The sequence below is a fragment of the Mesoplodon bidens genome (assembly GCF_964165515.1).
Source record: "Mesoplodon bidens genome assembly, chromosome: 1".
Taxonomy (NCBI): Eukaryota; Metazoa; Chordata; class Mammalia; order Artiodactyla; family Ziphiidae; genus Mesoplodon; species Mesoplodon bidens.
In genome coordinates, this window is record NC_138176.1 from 169340558 (window position 1) to 169364263 (window position 23706).

A 23706-nucleotide genomic window follows, 5' to 3' on the forward strand; every position below is an offset into this window, starting at 1 on the left:
TTGTCAAAAGCTTTCTCTGCATCTATTGAGATGATCATATGGTTTTTCTCCTTCAATTTGTTAATATGGTGTATCACGTTGATTGATTTGCATATATTGAAGAATCCTTGCATTCCTGGAATAAACCCCACTTGATCATGGTGTATGATCCTTTTAATGTGCTGTTGGATTCTGTTTGCTAGTATTTTGTTGAGCATTTTTGCATCTATGTTCATCAGTGATATTGGCCTATTGTTTTCTTTCTTTGTGACATCCTTGTCTGGTTTTGGTATCAAGGTGATGGTGGCCTTGTAAAATGAGTTTGGGAGTGTTCCTCCCTCTGCTATATTTTGTAAGAGTTTGAGAAGGATAGGTGTTAGCTCTTCTCTAAATGTTTGATAGAATTCGCCTGTGAAGCCATCTGGTCCTAGGCTTTTGTTTGTTGGAAGATTTTTTTTATCACAGTTTCAATTCCAGTGCTTGTCATTGGTCTATTCATATTTTCTATTTCTTCCTGATTCAGTCTTGGCAGGTTGTGCATTTCTAAGAATTTGTCCATTTCTTCCAGATTGTCCATTTTATTGGCATAGAGTTGCTTGTAGTAATCTCTCATGATCTTTTGTATTTCTGCAGTGTCAGTTATTACTTCTCCTTTTTCATTTCTAATTCTATTGATTTGAGTCTCCCTTTTTTTCTTGATGAGTCTGGCTAATAGTTTATCAATTTTGTTTATCTTCTCAAAGAACCAGCTTTTAGTTTTATTGATCTTTGCTATCGTTTCCTTCATTTCTTTTTCATTTATTTCTGATCTGATTTTTATGATTTCTTTCCTTCTGCTAACTTTGGGGTGTTTTTGTTCTTCTTTCTCTAATTGCTTTAGGTGCAAGGTTAGGTTGTTTATTCGAGATGTTTCCTGTTTTTTAAGGTGGGATTGTATCGCTATAAACTTCCCCCTTAGAACTGCTTTTGCTGCATCACGTAGGGTTTGGGTCGTCGTGTCTTCATTGTCATTTGTTTCTAGGTATTTTTAAACTTCCTCTTTGATTTATTCAGTGATCACTTCGTTATTGAGTAGTGTATTGTTTAGCCTCCATGTGTTTTTATTTTTTACAGATCTTTTCCTGTAATTGATATCTAGTCTCATAGCATTGTGGTCAGAAAAGATACTTGATACAATTTCAATTTTCTTAAATTTACCAAGGCTTGACTTGTGACCCAAGATATGATCTGTCCTGGAGAATGTTCCATGAGCACTTGAGAAAAATGTGTATTCTGTTGTTTTTGGATGGACTGTCCTATAAATATCAATTAAGTCCATCTTGTTTAATGTATCATTTAAAGCTTGTGTTTCCTTATTTATTTTCATTTTGGATGATCTGTCCATTGGTGAAAGTGGGGTGTTAAAGTCCCCTACTATGAATGTGTTACTGTCGATTTCCCCTTTTATGGCTGTTAGTATTTGCCTTTTGTATTGAGGTGCTCCTATGTTGGGTGCATAAATATTTATAATTGTTATATCTTCTTCTTGGATCAATCCCTTGATCATTATGTAGTGTCCTTCTTTGTCTCTTCTAGTAGTCTTTATTTTAAAGTCTATTTTGTCTGATATGAGAATTGCTACTCCAGCTTTCTTTTGGTTTCCATTTGCATGGAGTATCTTTTTCCATCCCCTTACTTTCAGTCTGTATGTGTCTCTAAGTTTGAAGTGGGTCTCTTGTAGACAGCATATATATGGGTCTTATTTTTGTATCCATTCAGCCAATCTGTGTCTTTTGGTGGGAGCATTTAGTCCATTTACATTTAAGGTAATTATCGATATGTATGTTCCTATTCCCATTTCCTTAATTGTTTTGGGTTCATTATTGTAGGTCTTTTCCTTCTGTTGTGTTTCTTGCCTAGAGAAGCTCCTTTAGCATTTGTTGTAAAGCTGGTTTGGTGGTGCTGAACTCTCTCAGCTTTTGCTTGTCTGTAAACGTTTTAATTTCTCCATCAAATCTGAATGAGATCCTTGCTGGGTAGAGTAATCTTAGTTGCAGGTTTTTCTCCTTCATCACTTTAAATATGTCCTGCCACTCCCTTTCAGCTTGTAGCGTTTCTGCTGAGAGATCAGCTGTTAGCCTGATGGGGATTCCCTTGTGTGTTATTTGTTGTTTTTGCCTTGCTGCTTTTAATATGATTTCTTTGTGTTTAATTTTTGACAGTTTGATTAATATGTGTCTTGGCGTATTTCTCCTTGGATTTATTCTGTATGGGACTCTCTGTGCCTCCTGGACTTGACTATTTCCTTTCCCATATTAGGGAAGTTTTCAACTATAATCTCTTCAAATATTTTCTCAGTCCCTTTCTTTTTCTCTTCTTCTTCTGGAACCCCTATAATTCGAATGTTGGTGCGTTTAATGTTGTCCCAGAGGTCTCTGAGACTGTCCTCAGTTCTTTTCATTCTTTTTTCTTTATTCTGCTCTGCAGCAGTTATTTCCACTATTTTATCTTCCACATCACTTATCCGTTCTTCTGCCTGTTATTCTGCTATTGATCCCACCTAGAGTATTTTTCATTTATTGTGTTTTTAATTGTTGCTTGATTCATCTTTAGTTCTTCTAGGTCCTTGTTAACTGTTTCTTGCATTTTGTCTATTCTATTTCCAAGATTTTGGATCATCTTTACTATCATTATTCTGAATTCTTTTTCAGGTAGACTGCCTATTTCCTCTTCATTTGTTAGGTCTGGTGGGTTTTTATCTTGCTCCTTCTCCTGGTGTGTGTTTTTCTGTCTTCTCATTTTGCTTATCTTACTGTGTTTGTGGTCTCCTTTTTGCAGGCTGCAGGTTCGTGGTTCCCGTTGTCTTTGGTGTCTGTCCCCAGTGGCTAAGGTTGGTTCAGTGTGTTGTGTAGGCTTCCTGGTTGAGGGGACTAGTGCCTGTGTTCTGGTGGATGAGGCTGGATCTTGTCTTTCTGGTGTGCAGGTCCACGTCTGGTGGTGTGTTTTGGGGTGTCTGTGGACTTTTTATGATTTTAGGCAGCCTCTCTGCTAATGGGTGGCGTTGTGTTCCTGTCTTGCTAGTTGTTTGGCATAGGGTGTCCAGCACTGTAGCTTGCTGGTCGTTGAGTGAAGCTGGGTGCTGGTGTTGAGATGGAGATCTCTGGAAGATTTTCGCCATTTGATATTATGTGGAGCTGGGAGGTCTCTTGTGGACCAGTGTCCTGAAGTTGGCTCTCCCACCTCAGAGGCACAGCACTGACTCCTGGCTCCTCAATTTGGGATGATTCGTTGTCTATTCATGTATTCGACAGATGCAGGGTACATCAGGTTGATTGTGGAGCTTTAATCCGCTGCTTCTGAGGCTGCTGGGAGAGATTTCCCTTTCTCTTCTTTGTTCTCACAGCTCCCGGGTCTCAGCTTTGGATTTGGCCCCGCCTCTTCGTGTAGGTCGCTGGAGGGCGTCTGTTCTTCGCTCAGACAGGACAGGGTTAAAGGAGCAGCTGCTTCGGGGACTCTGGCTCACTCAGGCCGGGCGGGGGGGGGGAGGGAGGGGCACGGAGTGCGGGGCGAGCCTGCAGCGGCAGAGGCCGGCGTGACATTGCACCAGCCCAAGGCGCGCTGTTCGTTCTCCCAGGAAAGCTGTCCCTGGATCCCGGGACCCTGGCAGTGACGGGCTGCACCGGCTCCCTGCAAGGGGGGCGTGGACAGTGACCTGCGCTCACACACAGGCCTCGTGGTGGCGGCAGCAGCCCCAGCGTCCCACGCCCGTCTCTGGGGTCCACGCTTTCAGCCGTGGCTCGCGCCCATCTCTGGAGCTCCTTTAAGCAGCGCTCTTAATCCCCTCTCCTCATGCACCAGGAAACAAAGAGGGAAGAAAACGCCTCTTGCCTCTTCAGCAGGTCCAGACTTTTTCCCGGACTCCCTCCCGGCTAGCTGTGGCGCGTTAGCCCCTTCAAGGTGTGTTCAGGCCGCCAGCCCCAGTCCTTTCCCTGCGCTCCGACTGAAGCCTGAGCCTCAGCTCCCAGCGCCGCCCGCCCCGGCGGGCGAGCAGACAAGCCTCTCGGGCTGGTGAGTGCCAGTTGGCACCGATTCTCTGTGCGGGAATCTCTCCAATTTGCCCTACCCAGGTACATGGGGAGTTTCTTGCCTTTTGGGAGGTCTGAGGTGTTCTGCCAGCGTTCAGTAGGTGTTCTGTAGGAGTTGTTCCACGTGTAGCTGCATTTCTGGTGTATCTGTGGGGAGGAAGGTGATCTCCGCATCTTACTCTTCCGCCATCTTCCCCGGAAGTCCCCAGTATGTATCCTTTTACCTCTGTAAAAATATTGTCTTCAACCCCTCACACAACATAGAGGCAACATACTAGCATTTTTGTCCTGGGATAACATTCAGCCAGATACCCCAGTACAGCTGTACATTGTTACATTACTGAAAGACTTCCATACAGATTGTTATTAGGATAATAGTAACTGTATTACATGGTAAAATTCATAATAAAAATTTCAGTATGAATTCATTAGTTCAAATTATTTGCCACTGAATATCATAACAACTACTGGCACAAGTGTCCTGTTGTAATGTGACTTAGTTGCCACTGAATATATATAACTTAATGAATATATATAAATACTGACACTGAATATTTAACAGTTTTCGACAACACTATAAAAACAAGAAATTTTTAAATGAATTGCTGCTAGTTCAGCAAAAGCTGAGAGGATTCAGCACTATAAACAATATTTTTATATTGGAGAAATTCTCTCTTTATTGAAACTATCCAATGATGTAATCCTGCAGTGGCAATGGAGGACAGTAATAAGACCTTGGAGTGGTGCTGGTATAGATGTGGACAGCCCCCATTTGGCTGTTTAATGAGCCAAGACAGTTCGAAGGGCAAGAATGACACCCACCTACTGCTTTTTAATTTATATTCTAAGATCACTTTATCAACTCTCTATGTCTCTAAGAGATAGGAAAAAGAAAGCCAGCTACCATTTTTCATTGTTTTGATTCTGGCCTATTTTTCCTTTTAACCTTTCCATACTTCAAATGAGTGATCAAAAATGGATACTTCCTCCACGTTTAGGGAATATGAGCACACTGCCTGTGTATTCCAATAATGAAACAGCTTTGGGACGGGTTCTGATAACACTGCAAATATCTACACTGATTAAATACAGGGGATGCTAGGAGTTTCAAATGGTCCATCTGAGGTTTCTTCAACTTCAGGTGTCCTTGTAAATTTGCAGGATGCTCTTTCAATGGTTGCTATGCCTATGAATTAATGTTTATAAGGTTGAAGTTAGAGTTCTATCACACTAAACTTTACAAAGAGAAAATATATTTAACAGTCAACCCTAAGCAAATAGTCTAAACTGTAAATGTGTAATGCTGGGTAAAAGAAATGATAAGAAGAGTTGTAAACTTATCTCCTCCACTACTGTAAATAAAATCAAAGCTTAGATCCTCTTGCCAATTTGCATCATCATGGACTTTTCCAAAGGACTGTGGTCCCCAAGCATCTTTTTTCAATTTTTTCTCACAACAGAGAAGAGTATTACAGCCCTGAGCATAAGGGAAGAAAAAGACAAGAAAGGACAGGAGGTTTCAGACTTTGAATTGCTTCTGTCTAGGCTCTGATACCCCGAAGGAGCTGGACTGTTTGATCATTATCCATAGTATGAAGACTCAATGATTAGGAAATTCCAAAGGTGGTCCTTCTGCGATCTTCACATTAACTATGTTCCCAGTTTTAAAACATAAATGGAAAGAGTAGACAGTATTATTCCATGATCTATGAAAACTTAAGTCTATTAGTTTTTCTTCCTGATTTCTCTTCTAAATTTACTATATCCTCATTCAAATTTTATTTCTCTTATTTAGTCCCCCACCAACACCTTCTCGCTCTGACTCCAAGCCCACCTCAAGTGAAAGAGTAGGGTTTATAAATCTATATATCAGTTTGAGAATGGGAAACAGAGTTAAAGAAAAAAAAGCATTGGACATAAAAATGGATTTGCCAAAACTCACCATCAGAGGGCACAACAGTACTGCAATAAACAACTCCACTAGGCCAAGAAGAGAGCCTCTGGTGCACCTAGAAAATACAAAAAGACACATCCATTGTCAGTACACAACAACAAATGTTATATGCATATGTGTATGTATATAATAAATAATAGCTTTTTAATTATTTAAATAGTATGTATTCTTTGTAGAAAAAATTAAAAATACAGATAAAAGAAAAGTCTCTCAAACTCCTATCATCCTAAGATGATAGTGATGAACATTTTGGTTTATTTCAAGATAAACCAGTATTTCACCATAATTGTAATTTGCGTTATTTGTACTAAGAGTGATAATCTATACATGTTTTAATCTAACAGTTGTATTTGCTTTTCTATGCACTGAATATTTACATCTTTTGCCATTTTTTAAATTTGGATCTTGGTCTTTGAATATTATTTTGTAGAAGTTCTTTAAGTATTAAGAAAATTATCCCTTGGTCAACAAAATATGTTATAAAAATTTCCCTGTTTTTATTTTTACTTTGTTAATGGTGTTTTTGTATGCACACAATTTTCATGTTTTAAGAGTCAAACTTTTCAATCTTTTCTGTGTGGTTTAACGGTCCTGTGTCATATATCAGCAGCTTTCCCTACTTCGAGAATACTATAAAATTCTTCCATGGCTTCTAGTTTGATTTTTCAAGTTTAAATCTTTGATTTATTAGGAATTAATTTTAGTCAGTTAAGAAGCAGCAATCCAACTAACCTCTAATGATAACACAGCTATCCCTGATATTTAATAATTCATTTTTCCCTCTTATTTGAAATGCTACCTTTATAATTTTCCAAATACCTATATGAATTTGGATCTTCTTCTGCCCAGTGATCTATATGCTCATGTCATAGTAGCCACACTGTTTTAAATATCCTAGCTTTATATTTTTACATCTGGTAGGGTGGAATAGTTTCCCTTATTAGTTTCCTTTAAGAATTTTCCTGGCTATTTTTGCTTATTTGTATCTCCATATGAACTTCAGAGTCAGTATTTCTAGTTACACACAGACACACACACACACACAATCAGCTTCAAAAATAACACAGCACTGTGATTAAGAGCATAGAATCTATAATCACTCCTGAGTTCAGATTTTGATTCTGTAACTTACTCTAACTACAACCTTTTTAAGTTCATTAGCCTCTTTGTGCCTCAAGTTTCTTCACTGAAAAATGGACAAAACGTAATACTAGCACCTACCACATAAAGTTGCTGTGAGGACTAAATGATGAATACACATAAAGCACTTAGAACAGTGCCTGGCATAGAATAAGTATTCAATAAATGTTAGTTTTTTTGTTTGTTTGTTTTGAAGTTGAGATCTTATTAACTCAATGGATTAACATAAGGAAACTGACATCTATGTGATTTTTGAGTCTTTCTTAATCAAGAACCTTGTAAGCCTTTCTATTTTAGTCTTTGTGTTCTTGAGAAGCATTTTAAGGTTTTCTTTATTCAGATCTTATATGTCCCCTTTAATCTAATGTAATTCTTCTTGTACTAAGTCTTGTCCAATACTAGGATCATGACCCCTGAATTTTTCCTTTTAGTTTGCAAATGTCTGTTAATGCTCTGCCTGTCCTTTAATTTTGTTATTTTTCCTGAGTTTCTTTGTTTTAGGAATGACTCTATAGTTTTCTTTGTGATCTAATCTGGGATTCTTTTAACAGAAAAGTTTAGCCTGTTTATATTTATTAATATAATGTATATTTAATGTCCTTTCAGTCATCAAATTTTATGGTATAAAATTTTTATGTTTTTTGTTTTTATTGCTGCTCTTTCTTCTTAAAAATAGTTTACTAAATGGTCTATGTTTGCTTTGTTTTAGTTAAAAATGTACCTCTAATATTAATATGGAAAGTTTATTTATTTTTTTTGTATTAGTAGTCATTTTAGAGTAAGGTCTAAGTTCTTTGAACTGCCTTTAAGGCCCAATATTATCTGATACCCTATTATCTCTCTGACTTTACCTCCTACCATTCTGCCTCTCAATCATTCTGCTTTAGCCCCTAGGCTCTTTTCTGCTTTTTGTATGTACCAGCTATACTCTTGTTCCAGAACCTTTGCAATAGCTATTACCTCTACTTAGAATACTGTTTCTCCAGAAAACTATCAAGCTCCCTCACTTCCTTCAAATCTTTGTTCACATTTCACTTTCTGAGTGAGGTCTACTCTAGCCAACCCGATTAAAAATGGCAATTCCATCAGTTGGTACTCCTGATATATATATATATTTTTTCCATCTCTTATTATGAGCAATGATGAACTTACAGTTACGTGTCTTTTTCCCTCCCTTCTATTTTATTTATTATGTAACTTTTCTTAGTGTTTATCTATCTATCATCTACCTATCTATATACCTCCCCCCAACCCGACATACTTTTTATTGAATTTATTGATTTTAGATGACATATTTTGACAGTGTGTTAAAAAACTGGGGTTTCTACCACTTTACATCATTTGTTCTGCACCCTTCCAACTTTCATTAGAAAACTGTCAACATTGTCAAAATTTTAAACATTCATACTCTGCTCTGCAAAACCTAATCTTCACATTTGTTTTAATTTTAATTTTATAGATTGATGGACTCTAGGCTTACTACCAATACTTTAACTGTCATTTTTCCTTTCATTTCTTGGTTGGCTGAACTTCATCTTATAGAGGTAGGACTCATGAGAGCTAAATTCCCTAAAGCTTGGCATGTTAAAAAATGTTTGTCTTTGCTTTTATATTGAATGATTATTTGGATTGGCACAAGATTCCTAAATTAATCTTTCCTTGAGGACTTCGTGGGTAAAGTGTTAGTGTTGATTGCTGCTGTGGAGAAGTCTGAGGCCAGCCACTTATTTTGGAGAACCAAGCTCTCTGAGCTTTGCTGGGGATCTGCAACCATATCATAGGCATCTTCTTTTGGGGTCTTCTCACACACTCCCTTTACTAGATCTGGCAGCCGTTCTTCAGTATTGTGCTTTGGGATTGCAGAGATATCTCTGGTTGTACTGAAGATGGAGCTTGTATTTCTGTTTCTTATTCTCCTCTCTATTTCAAAGTGATTCCAAGAGAAGGAAGAAACGGCTGCCTTTACTGGGCCATTATTTCTTTAAGTGGTAACTTTTTAATATGGACTTTTTCAAACTTACACAGAAGTAGAGAATACAGTGTGATGAATTTCTTCCATTCACCCATCACCTGCTTCTATATTTACCAACATTGGTCAAACCTGGTTCATCTGTATGAACCAGGTCTTTTCCACAGAGTATCTTAAAGGAAATTCCAAACATCATATTGCTTTACCTGAAAATATTTCAGTATACATCTACTAGGCCACTTTAAAACAGGAAATCCTCTGTCCTCTATGATTTTACAGATTATCCTCAACATTAATAAAAGATGTGTATCTGGGGCAGAGAACTAAATAAATACATGGCTGTTTATGAATATTATTTGTTAGAATGCTATAGAACATGGGTTGGCAGGCCAGCCACCAGTTTTTGTAAAAGAAGTTTTATTAGAACACAAACAAACTCATTTATTTACTTACTATCTAGAGCTCATCCATCTACTTTGACACTACAACAGCAGAATTGAGTAGCTGTGTAGTTGCAGGAGAGTTGAGTAGCTGCAACAGAGACCATATGGCCCACAAAGCCAGAAATATTTACCATATGGCCCTTTAAGAAAATGTTTGCTGATCTTTGCTGCAGAACCCCTCTGTTGTTTTGAGATAATTCACTTTCCCACTTTCCCAAAGTCTTCCCAGTCACTTCTACAATGACATTGGCAATTACAAAATATTACTTAGTAAGTGTCCACAAACACACATATAGGTCCTTTCCTTTCTTTAACCCTCCTAATAGCCTATAGTCTAATAAGGCCAATGGGAACAAAAATGATTTTGCTCTTGCCTTTTTTCTTTGAAATATGGCAACAATAACAACAAACAAAAGCAAAACAAAGACAAAAATATATAAGGAAAGGAATATAAGTGTTCAAGACCAAAGAGGCATTGGTATTCTAAATTGTATTCCATGACTCTCCTAGACTGAAATGTATTTTGTTGTTTAAATTGTATGTTCTTAATAAATCACAAGAAAATAGGAAGAGTTTAATAAATACTTGACTGATGCTGAACGTTTTAAAAATATGTCAAGAAAGTAAAAAAAGAAAAACATTCAGGCAAATGGCATGTATTATTCACATATTTAAATTTCATAGGCAGAGAACAAGATTAAGGTTAAGAAAGTAAATATTCAGAATGAGCAGAAATCAGAGAAAGAGTAAACCTCTAGGCAAACAGTGCTAACTGAATAAGGTGATTTGGTGCCTACTCGGTCCCTTGAAAAGAAAATACAAGTTTATACTTTTGGTATGAGATAGTCCACATCTTTGATAAGTAACTTGAGAACCTCTAGGAAAAACAGGGCTTCGAGTGAAAGTAAAGGAAAGTATTAACAACTGCCCTGGTATTACAACCATTACCCTTAAATCTTAACCCCAGGAGAAGAAAAATGCTAGCATTATCAAGTTAAGAGTCTGAGTACAAAGCACTGTAACTTTATTTTCCCAAGTCATAAGATTCAAGATAATTTTAAAAATCGAACTGTATTATTATAAAAAGACATTCCATGACCCCAGAGCAAATTATTAAATTCAAGTCGAAACTAACTTTAAAATCCTTTAGTTCTATCATAAATTATGCAATTTCCCCTACACGCACCATTCACTGTTCAGAAGAGCAAACTCAGCAATGTATTCCTGCCAGCAACTTGGGAAGACTGTCAAGTCTAAACAACCTGTCAATACCCTGCAAATATTCACAGCCAGTTGGACATTAAACCAGAGGCGGGGAAATAGGAAAAAATAGAGAAAAAAAGAAAGAGGAAAAAGGTATTTCCTTATTAATCCAGTTCCCTTTATTTACGAAAATCTTGGGATCTAATTTCATTAGGAAACAAATATCTGTTACCTATGTTAAACTGTATAAAAAATACTACATTAATTATGTCAAAAAGCTTTAGATGGAATAATTATATATACTTGTCCATGGCTAAAACCTTGTTATAAATAGCCTTACTATATCATGAGTTTAGGTGTCAAATGATATTCCCGTTACATTTCCCGTAGTATAACAAGGAATGCTTATGAGAATGGATCCTTTCAATACATGTTCCAAAAGTTTCTCTTCTTTAAGACCAGGGTACCCAGGTTTCAACAACTCTGCCAAACTTACCTTTAGAATCCAGTGCTTACAAGCATACTAGGATTAACAGTGTAAAACTATTTCAGGTGTTCTAAAGCAAGACACACCTATAACAGCTTCTACAATTTGGCATCAGTTTTATCCGTACCCTTGACGTAATAAAACTGGTGAAGCATTACATCGGCAATAATTTTTCACTACTTCAACTCTACAAATATACTAAAATATGCATTGTGACTTCAAACCCTCAAGATATAGGAGATTTGCAGTTAGAAGAGTTGGGGCCAGCTGAAATCTTGAATTTCAAGCCCAAAGTCTCAGTTTCCCCAGCTGTTAAATTAAAGACAGCAATGACAACAAAACTGACTATTTCACAAGGTTGATTTCATTTAAGGATAAGTGACAGTATAAATGTGATAACATGTGAATGACCAACATCCTACCAAAATTTAAGATATTCAGAAATATAAACTCAAAACAGGGACTTCCCTGGAGGTCCAGTGGTTTCTACTGCAGGGGGCACAAGTTTGATCCCTGGTTTGGGAACTAAGATCCTGCATGCCACATGGCACAGCCAAAAAAAAAAAAAAAAACCCAAAACTCAAAACAAATCAATCTCTTTAAGGGCCTCTTATTAAAAAGAATTTAGTAAGTTTAACACATTTCAAAAGCCAAAACTATCTCTAAACAAAGAGATATTATACAATATAAACACCTTGTGATGTTAAAGCTAGAAACCTGAAGGTTTAAACGAGAATCTCTTCAGAAAGCACTGTAAAAAACACTTAAAGGGTTAGACTAACTACAGGGCATATTTTATCAATAACTCACCAAGGAAACAAAGTTTCTGATACAGTTTAAGTGAAAGTGGTATATTTTGTGAGTTAAATTATATAATACAGTTTAATAGTGGAAAATTATTTTCTCCTTGAATATATTATTTTAAATGGTTCCTACATTTTATTATAACATTGGCAACATTTCCCCATTAGAATATATTGTTACTTCATAATGGAAGTCATGATTCAATTTATATACCTTTGATTTTCAAGAGAATTTCACATCTACAAAACAAGGCAATATGAAGGACTTTTCGCTGTATCTTTCAATATCAGTTTTCTAATTAGGAAATCAAATCTAGCTCCCAAATTATCAATAAGGTATTTAAAAAGTAATACTTGTTCAACAACTCACAGTGCTTTGAGGATCGAACGTATATAAAGACATATGTATATAATAGCATACATGTATATAAAAGCATACAAAGCAAGACCTTAGCCACAAAATCTTCACTGCTGATCTAATAACAGACTAAAATAATCAGAGCATTTAAACCTTAACCATAACTAGCTGTATGTCATATCATTTAACATAATATGAATTGACATAAAGGTCATTTTAAAATCCAAGTAAATACAAATATCTATCCATTTAATAGTATCAAGAAATGCTCATTAAAGCAAATTCTCTTAAATTAGGTTTTGAAATCAATATCTAGGCTCTAAGATTGAAAATATTACCAATATTTCTAGTATATCACTACTTATTAAGTTAATTTGGTATAAATTAAATTCATTGATAAACAATGTTTCTATTTAAGATTTTGATATTACGCCAAAATTACAACGTATCATTTATACTGCATAAGAACTAGAGTCCAATATCTATTAAAATTTCATTGTGTAGTTGAAACCCCTAGTATCTGAGGCAATTCTACACCTACGTTTGGAATGTTCTCACACCCTGATGGTTGCTACATTTTCCTTAATGGATGCACTTTTACTCCCTTGGGTCTCAGGACAGACACGTTAAAGATACCAGCGCAGGGCTTCTCTGGTGGCGCAGTGGTTGGGAGTCCGCCTGCCGATGCAGGGGACACGGGTTCGTGCCCCGGTCCGGGAGGATCCCACGTGCCGTGGAGTGGCTGGGCCCATGAGCCATGGCCGCTGAGCCTGCGCGTCCGGAGCCTGTGCTCTGCAACGGGAGAGGCCGCAGCAGTGAGAGGCCCACGTACCGCAAAAAAAAAAAGGTACCAATGCAAGGCATTTCTGCTTTACTTAAGTGACAACCTGCCTTCCCCACTGTGAACTGGTAAGTTCTCTTCTATTTTGTTCCTTTCCTTCTATTTATTAAGAAACTGCACTCACTCACAAGAAAAGTAAAAATTGTGGCCTCTCTATATCATACTACCTGTTTTTTTATAACTATTATTTTACCCAACATTTTATTATGAAACTTCAAACAAACAGCAAAGTTGAATTTTACAGTCAACACCCTTTTATACCTTTCACCTAGACTCTATATTATCATGTTATCTATCCATCCTTCTCTTTTATAGAAATTATGAATTCTCGCAGTTTCCTTAATCATTTAAAAAATATATTACATTCTCTAACTCCATTTCCTCTGCAACTTTCCTGCACTTCTCCTAGATTTTGTCCATACGTGTTTTCATTTGTCACACTGTATTCTAATTATCTGTTTGGATGCCTGCCTCCCCTTCAGAGCAATGATCACCTTGAAGACTGCCTTCATTTCTTTATATATTGGCACCCCAGCCCCCTACACTAGGAGAAAGTAGAAGCTTAATTAATATTTATCTAATTGAGTTGTCTTCCTCCTTATACCTCACTATCCTTGACATGTTTTATGACTTTGTCTTGTTATTTTACTGCTAAAACTACTCTGAGTAACAATGAAGTAATTATTACTTCTATAAGCATTTTGGGAGATATTCAGAGAACTAATTTCTTCATATATATGAAATGTCTTTTATTTTTAGTTGCTCCGGGTACAAATGTATTCCATGTTGTATTGAGATGGCCACTAAGTATACTGCTAGTTATTCTTTTTTAAACAACAAAAAACCTAAATGCAAAATCCTTAAAACCTAGCATTTGTACCTTTCAATAATCACTTAGACAATTCAAAACAGCATACAGACTTAGATATAAAGGAATGAAATCAGAATGTAAACTACATGGGAGTGTGAACTCTCAGTATTTGTTAAATGAATAAAGGTAGCTGGTTTAAAAGATCTTTTTATTGAGAGTAAAAATAGAACTTCATTTGTTGTGCTTTTTGACTGACAGTTCAGTTTGACTATGGTTCTTTTCATCACCTGAATTAATATTTCCTTCCATAGTACCATTAAAGTCTGTGGAATCTCAGTATATAACAATATTGGGGAAATAGGTAGTTGCATCTATAAATTAATGTATTGGGATAAAACTCCCTTCTCTAAAGTGACATAAAGGTTAGGAAAACAAGAACTCTAAAAAAAAAATTCTTTTGCAGGTTTTTAATAGTTATCTATTTTATACATATTAGTGTATATATGTCAATCCCAATCTCCCAAATCATCCCACCCCACCCCCCACCTCGCTTTCCCCCCTTGGTGTCCATAAGTTTGTTCTCTACATCTGTGTCTCTATTTCTGCCTTGCAAACCAGTTCATCTGTACCTTTTTTCTAGATTCCATATATATGCGTTAACATACGATATTTGAGGAAAACAAGAACTTTTAAAAGTATTTTATTTTGGCTTGATGATGAATAAATAGGTATTAGTTATATTATTCTCTATACTTTATATAGCCTACATATTTTGTAGTTTTTTCTACTTTGCTGGTGTCCGGAAGCTATGAGATTTCTGTGCTGGTTCTAGATAACTGCTACTCAACATGTAGTTCATGGATCTGCAGCATCAGCATCAGATGAACATGTCAGAAATGCAGATTCTCAGGCCCTATCTCAGACTTACTGATTCATAATTTGCATTTCAACAACATGACTAGGAAATTCACATGCACATTAAAGTCTGAGAAGCATGGCTGTAGTTCATCCAGATGAGACTACATTAGTTATTACATTAGGGATACATCAGTTAGTTAGGTGTCGTAGTCTCAGATATTTTACCTTTCGCATTTATCAAGACCCCAACACAAGCAACAAGGGCTCATGGGGAGGCAACATGACATAAAAGAAAGAATATTGCATTAAGAGTTTGAAAAGCCAGATTCTAATCTCATCTCTGGTGTGTGACCTTGAACTTCAGTTCTTCTCAACTGTAAAATGAATGAGTTATACAACATACATTGTAAGGCCCTTCCAACTCTGAAAGTCTATGAATATATGAAAATAAATACTAATAGGTATTTGCGGAAATGATTCAACTGTATGTGATATCTTAGGAAATAGGGCTTACTTTTAATGCTACAGGGGCCTTGTCCGTCAATTACTTTATATTTATTTAGGTTTGAAAATCAACCTCTATCTTTCATTTTCACACCTGGTTTCTGAAAGATGCATAGTGGTGAATAATTTAGGAAGTGGGTGGCTGCTATTAATAATTCCCCTCACTGCTTCCTTTGTTCTTGAATGCTGATAAAACACAGGTAATAGACAGGATTCACGAAAAAGTAAAATCAGATTCTGTATATTGAACAAGAGCAGGAGAATATTTTTGTTCTTAGGAAAAACACAGCTGAAGTATTTAGAGCTGAAGGATTAGGATGTCTGACACTGTCAAAGCAGAGAATAATAAATAATAGTATGCCTGTATACATATATACACGTGTGTGTAAAGAGAGAAATAAAGCAAATGTGGCAAAGTATTAATAATTGATGAATCTAGGTAAAGGGTGTAAGACTGTATACTGTAATCTCTGCAACTTTTCTGTAGGTTTGAAATTTTTTCCAAATAAAAGTTGAGAAAGAAAAATAATTAACATAAATATAATATTTATTGACCCCCAAATATCTTGTTGTATTCTTCTCTCTTTTTTAAAGTATAGTGGATTTATTTATTTTTCTGAAACCTTTAAAATGCATGAGAAAAGCTAGGATGGAAGGGGAAAAAAATCATTATATATAAAATTACAGTAACTTATACTCCCATATTGCTTCTATATTTTGTCTTTTAGTTTAGTTACAGACTTGCTTAATTTTTTATTAGCTTAGGATAAAATAAAAGGGGAGAAAGAAGTGTTAGTGCAAAGTTGTGTCACATCTTCCTTACATTAATGAAGTAAACGATTTCAAGCCAAAAGTAGGCCTTCTGTGATTTTTATTTTCACTCTAGCTTCAGCTAATAATGAAAAAGAATGTAGTTACCACTCACGAATATAAGTAACTACAGGCTCTTTTTATTCCTCTGCAGTGAGAAGGACACAACAGCTGCTATAAAAATCACTCTCTACCCTCCCATGTATTGTGTAAGTGTAACAGACTTACACCATGAGAAGAGCAAAACATAAAATGGGAAAGTAGCTATTTTGTTTCAGAATTCCTTTTTCATTTCTTGTAAGTTATTGTACCTAATTAAAAACAAAATAAACATGCTGCCTACATTCCTAACGTAACTGTCCTGTGTAATTGTAAATCTCAATTTGGAATATGAGCAAAAGAATCATGTACTAGCTGACTGGTGTTCTTCCTTCATTCCTTCCACAATTTATCCAGCAGGAACACCATAAGAACAACAAATCCAGCTTCAACTAATTGGAAATTTTAAAACATTCATAAGTCTTATTTGTCTTTAACACTCTGGCCTCATATAGATACACGGATTTTGGTTAACTTTCCTCCTTTTACTATCTTTAGTGAAGGGGATTTATTTTAATTTGCTTGATCTTTAAAAATATTCTTAACAAAGCTGTTCCAGGGTATAACTTCAGATAATAAATACATTACTTAAAATTAATACAAAGGAATAATAGTCATTAAAGGTTTTAGTAAGTACAAAGGGTAAGACCAAATATGATAGTTAAGATGATTTTCATATAATTCAAAGCTGAAAACACTCAACCCAGAATGTTCCTCAGCCCACTCTGACTCCAGCTGACCTCTCCATCTGTTTAGGAATCACATGGGGGCCAATCTCTTAGCTAACAATTCTTTTTTTACTTTCTTTAAAAAAAATTTTTTTTGAAGTATAGTTGATTTACAATGTTGTGTTTAAGTTCTCTTGTACAGCAAAGTGACTCAGTTATACATATATATATTCTTTTTCATATTCTTTTCCATTATGGTTTATCACAGGATATTGAATAGCTCCCTATGCTATAGAGTAGGACTGTGTTGTTTATCCATCCTATGTATAATAGTTTGTATATCCTAACCCCAAACTCCCAATCCTTCCCTCCCCCACCCACCTCCCCCTTGGTTACCACAAGTCTGTTCCCTATGTCTGTGAGTCTGTTTTTGTTTCAGATATGTTCATCTGTGTTGTATTTTAGATTCCACATATAAGCGATATCATATGGTATTTGTCTTTCTATTTCTGACTTACTTCTCTTAGTATGATAATCTCTAGGTCCATCCATGTTGCTGCAAATGGCATTATGTCATTTTTAATTTAAAATTTTTTTTAAATTTTTGGCTGCGTTGGGTCTTTGTTGCTGTGCGCGGGCTTTCTCTAGTGGTGACAAGTGGGGGCTTATATTCATTGAGGTGCGAGGGCTTCTCATCGCAGTGTATTGTTGCAGAGCACGGGCTCTAGGTGCATGGGCTTCAGTAGTTGTGGCTTGCGGGTTCTAGAGTGCAGGCTCAGTAATTGTGGCGCACGGGCTTAGTTGCTCCGCGGCATGTGGGATCTTCCCGGACCAGGGCTCGAACCCGTGTCCCCTGCATTGGCAGGCGGATTCTTAACCACTGCGCCACCAGGGAAGCCCCCATTCTTTTTAATGGCTAAGTAATATTCCATTGTATATAAATACCACATCTTTTTTTTTTTTTTTGTGGCTGCGTGGGGTTTTTGTTGCTGCGCACAGGGGCTGCTCTTCGTTGTAGTGTGTGGGCCTCTCACTGCAGTGGCTTCTCTTGTTGCAGAGCATGGGCTCTAGGCATATGGGCTTCAGTAGTTGTAGCACATGGGCTCAGTACTTGTGGCTCATGGGCTCTAGCGCGCAGGCTCAGTAGTTGTGGCACACAGGCTTAGTTGCTCTGTGGCATGTGGGATCTTCCCGGACCAGGGCTTGAACCTGCGTCCCTTACATTTGCAGGGGGATTCTCAACCATTGAGCCACCAGGGAAGCCCAAATACCACATTTTCTTTATCCATTCCTCTGTTGATGGACATTCAGGTTGTTTCCATGTCTTGGCTAACATGTGAATAGTGTGCTGTCTTAGCTAACAATTCTGGTCACAACTTTACGCAACTGAGACTGAGATTGAGAGACTAGCAGATCCTTATCTATATACAGAGAGAGGTCGATACCACTATCATTACCATCATCTTCATCTTCTAAGCATGCACAAGGTTTAAGTTTTCAAATTATTTTATTTATCCTTCATCTGTTGTGTAAAGAATTTGAGGTAACTACAATATAAACACACCATAAAATGGTGGTAAATTTTTTTAGAATTCTGAAATTGAAATTAAAAATCCAGGACCAATAAAAATAAAAATATTAGAAAATAAAAATTGGGAGAAAAGAAGTTTTGATGTGGCCCATCAAAATCTTCAACGAGGTCAAGACTTCCCTGCTGGCACAGTGGTTAAGACGCTATGCTCCCAATGCAGGGGGCCAGGGTTCAATCCCTGGTCGGGAAACTAGATCCCACGTGCATGCTGCAACTAAGAGTTTGCATGTCACAACTAAAAAGTCCGCATGCTGCAACTAAGAGTCTGCATGCCACAACGAAGATCCTGTGTGCTGCAACTAAGACTCAGCGCACCTAACTAAATAAATAAATATTAAAAACAAAACCAAAAACCTTCAACAAGGCTAAATTAAGTTCCATACTTGGCTCTAAGTCTCTGCAGTAGCCAGAATAACACCCTTCCCCTGCCGCTCCCCGCCCCACAAGATGTCCATGTCCCAATCTCTGGATTTTGTGGGCGTGTTACTTAGGCAAGGGAAAATTAAGGCTGCAGATGGGATTAAGGTTGCCAATAAACTGAGTTTAAAATAGGGAGATTATCTGGATAGGACCAATGTTATCACAGGGACCTTCAAATAGAGGAAGGTGTGGCTATAGAGAACCAGAAAGATGTAAGTGTGACAAAGACCAAGAAGGACTCTCCCCAATGTTGCTAGAGGAAGAGGCCATGGCAAGGGTGTAGCCGCTGGAAGCTGGAAAAGGCAAGTAAACAGAGTCTCCCTTAGAGCCTCCATAAAGGAACACAGACTTGCTGACACCTTGGTTTTAGCCCAGTGAGACTTGTATTGGACTTCTAACCTACTGAACTATATAAGATAATACATTTATGTTGTTTTAAGCCACAAAGTTTGTTGTAATTTGTTAGAGAAACAATAAAAAACTATTACAGCCTCCAAGACAAAAAGGCGACATAATCAGTGATAATTCTCATTAATAGAAGGGACAAAGCATAGCAATTTGTCAGGAAAGGCAAATATTTTCTAGCACAAAGTTCTAAAAGAAATTTTTGATGCAGCACTTGATATAGTAAGCTCTGAGTAATAATAGTGGATACAGGGATTCCCCCCAAATTCTGGATATTAAATAAGAAATTCACAAGGTTGTTTCTTATATCACTTTTTGATAAAAGACGAGACTATCTTTATCATCTTAAAATACAATTGAGTAAAGGCAATCTTTGAGGGAGTAAAGTAATACAAATCAAGCTGTTTGTTTTTTTTGGCAGAGTCAGCTTGATTTCAAAAGATTATAATTTAGAACAGCATAAAATATTATGGACAATTAAGTGCAATAATTCATATAGTAAAGTTCATTTAGAATTAAGAGCTATTAATAGATCTGTAAGTTGATAAATCTCAAGATTTAAAAATTATAGAAGGATAAGCAAATTAGAGTACTCTGTAAAGTTTAAAAGAAACAAATATATACATACATATTACTGATTTCCTTTTCACATGTATTTATATATAGTATATACAATATTTAAATATTAACTATTAAAATAAATGGGAAAGATATCATTTTTATGGTAATACTCTCTGGGGAAAAAGGGTTTTGGAATTGGGGATGGGAACAAAGTTAGCATTAACTTTATTGTATTGTACTGTATATTTATTGTTTATTTTCTTAGTAAAAAAGATCTGATACAGGGCTTCCCTGGTGGTGCAGTGGTTAAGAATCTGCCTGCCAATGCAGGGGACATGGGTTCAAGCCCTGGTCCGGGAAGATCTCACAAGCCACGGAGCAACTAAGCCCGTGTGCCACAACTACTGAGCCTGCACTCTAGGGCCCGCGAGCCACAACTACTGAGCCCACGTGCCACAACTACTGAAGTCCTCATGCCTAGAGCCCGTGCTCCACAACAAGAGAAGCCACAGCAATGAGAAGCCTGCGCACCGCAACAGAGTAGCCCCCGCTCGCTGCAACCAGAGAAAAGCCCACATACAGCAACAAAGACCCAACACAGCCAAAAAGAAAATAAATAAATTTATTTTTTAAAAATCTGATACAAATATATCAAAATACAAATATTTAGATTATGGGTGAGTTTTTTTGTATAATTCTCCATAATCTTCTGTGTTAAAAATTTCCAAATTATTAAAAAGAAAGAAAAAAAAAAGAACAGTTTATCCTTTAAACAGTCTTTGACAAACACCATTTCTCCAGTTAGGCTTTTCATGGGAGCTGGAAAAAAGTTAGACTTTGTTTTCTGATAAAGGCCTGGACTTTATTTTAATGGAACCATACAGAATTTATTAATTTGAATTTGGCTTTTGTTTTCAACATTATATGTATTAGATTCATCCATGTTGTTGAGTATAGCAATAGTTAGTTCTTTTTCATCATTGCATATCTATGTATCCATTATATGAATCCATTGTATGAATATTCCAAAAGGGACGTGTGGGCTATTTCCAGATTTGGCTAATAATGCTCTGATGAACATTCTTTACGTCTTTTGGTGCACTTATGTATGCACATCCTCTGTCTGGGTATATAGCTAGGAGTAGAATTGCTCAGTCACAGGATATGCATATGTTCAGTTTTAACAGATATAGCCAGTTTTGCAAAATAGCAGGTAACAACTTAGACACCTACTAGTGTTAAAGAGTTCCAGATATTCCATATTCTTTTTTAAAAAATATTTATTTATTTATTTATTTATTTATTTTTGGCTGTGTTGAGTCTTTGTTGCTGTGCGCAGGCTTTCTTTAGTTGTGGTGAGTGGGGGTTACCCTTCGTTGTGATGTGCAGGCTTCTCATTGTGGTGGCTTCTCTTGTTGCGGAGCGCAGGCTCTAGGCACAGGCTTCAGTAGTTGCAGCATGTGGGCTCAGTAGTTGTGGCTCATGGGCTCTAGAGTGCAGGCTCAGCAGTTGTGGCGAATGGGCTTAGTTGCTCCACGGCATGTGGGATCTTCCCAGACCAGGGATCGAACCCATGTCCCCTGCATTGGCAGGCAGATTCTTAACCACTGCGCCACCAGGGAAGCCCAACTCCACATTCTTGTGAATACCTGGTACTGTCAGTTCTGTTAAATTGTGGCCATTCTGGTAGGTGTGTATGTTATCTCCTAGTAGTTTTACTCCTTGATGATTAATGAGGTTGAGATCCTTTTCCTATATTTAGTGAACATTTAGATACCCTCTTGTGAGTATCCATTCAAGACTCTCACTCAGTTTTTTGTCAGATAACCTTTTCTTATTGATTATTAAATTTCTTAATATAGTTGGGATATGAGCCCTTTGTCAGATACACGTATTGTTAGTATCTTTTTTCAGTCAGTAGCTTGCTGCTTCTCTCTTAATGGTATCTTGATGATCAAAAATTTTTAATGTTAATCCAATTAGCAGTCTTTTCCTTTATCATTAGTACTTTTTGTATCTTATTTAAGATTTGTTTTCCTACTCCAAGGTCACAAGGATAGTCTGTGTTTTAACAAGCTTTATTATTTTACTTTTCACATTTATATCTATATTTTACCAGGAAGTTTTTTTTTATCTGCTGTGAGGTGAAGCCAAGATTAAATTTATTTTTTCTATATGGCATCAAATTGACCCAGCACCATGTATTGAAAAGACCATCCTCTCTCCACTGAATTGAGATGGAGGATTTGCCATAATCAGGTGTGTGGGTCTATCTCTGTGTTTTCTACTTTGTTCCATTTGTCTATTCATCTATTCTTGTGCCAGTTCTACATTATCTTACTTACTATAGCTTTACTAAGTCTTAATATCTGATATTGTAAATCCTTCCATTTTGTTTTCTTAATGATAGTCTCTACTATTAGCCCTCTGCATTTCCTTATACATTTTAAAATCAGTTTATTAATTCCCACAAAATTTTTTCCTGGGGTGTGTACTGGATACATAGATCAATTTAGGGAGAAGTGACAATTAAACAATGTTTAGTCTTCCAAGATTTGTTTTTTTAATTAATTAATTAATTAATTAATTAATTAATTTATGGCTGTGTTGGGTCTTCATTTCTGTGTGAGCTTTTCTCTAGTTGTGGCGAGCGGGGGCCACTCTTCATCGCAGTGCGCGGGCCTCTCACTATCGCGGCCTCTCTTGTTGCGGAGCGCAGGCTCGGTAGTTGTGGCTCACGGGCCTAGTTGCTCCGCGGCATGTGGGATCTTCCCAGACCAGGGCTCGAACCCGTGTCCCCTGCATTAGCAGGCAGATTCTCAACCACTGTGCCACCAGGGAAGCCCCCAAGATTTGTTTTATGGCCTAGCTTATGGTCAATTTTGGAAAACGTTCAATGTGCATTTGAAAATAGCCAAGTACCTACAGTTGTTGGGTGTGGTGTTACCAGAGGCTTTTAATACCACTGAGTTAAAGCTGACAATTTTTGGTGACAATTAAAGGGCTTAACTTTGTTTCTTGCTTGACTGGAAAGCAATTCTACTCCTGCAAAGAAACATGCTGTTTCAAGAAACTGCTGTGAGGAACTTTCCAAACAGAATAAACTGCTTCCCTAAACACGGTGGGGTTAAAGTCAAGCAGAAAAGCATGTTTGTTTCCTTCTGATGATTAGACAGATTTCACGTTAAGAACCCAGGCATGCACATTAATCTTATTAAGGCTGGAAGCAAAGGTTGAACTGGTTGTTTTACTCTTCAGAGCTACATGACTAATTGGTTTTAAAACCAGTTTTCTAGAAAGAATATACATTCTTCAAAAAGCTTATGACATACAACTGATAATACTTAAACACCAGATGAAGTTTAAGATTAGCTGATTACTTCACTATATTTTACATGAAGGGAGCACTTCATTAAGAAAATTTCTATCTTGTATTTCATGCGGGCTTTGGGGACCAAATGTTTTGATGAAAAAGAATTTTTTAAGCCCTTAAACACTTTTGCTCTTTGAGTTTCATCACAGATCACTGTTCCCTTTCTAGTCTTTTTCCGGCAATACAGAAGCCTATTGCTTCTCCTAGACAGGAGTAATGATCACAAAGGAGTTAGAAAGGAAAAATGGGACAACGCTTTAGAGATAAAGTAAAAATTAATTTCAGTTGGCAGAATGGGCACTGAATTGAGGAATAGAATTTGATGTACAAAGTTCAAATCCTGGTGTCAAAACTGAGTTGAGGGG

The 23706-nt window shown here is 36.8% G+C and overlaps 1 protein-coding gene across 2 annotated transcripts in view; it reads right to left on the reverse strand.

Moving 5' to 3' along the window:
• Window positions 1–23706, reverse strand: part of MCU (mitochondrial calcium uniporter) — a 234437-nt gene that overhangs the window by 61393 nt on the left and 149338 nt on the right. For both annotated transcript variants that reach the window (XM_081224221.1, XM_081224222.1), the window contains one exon: window positions 5986–6052. In XM_081224221.1, coding sequence (XP_081080347.1) covers window positions 5986–6052 — 67 coding nt within the window. The remainder of the gene's footprint in view (window positions 1–5985; window positions 6053–23706) is intronic.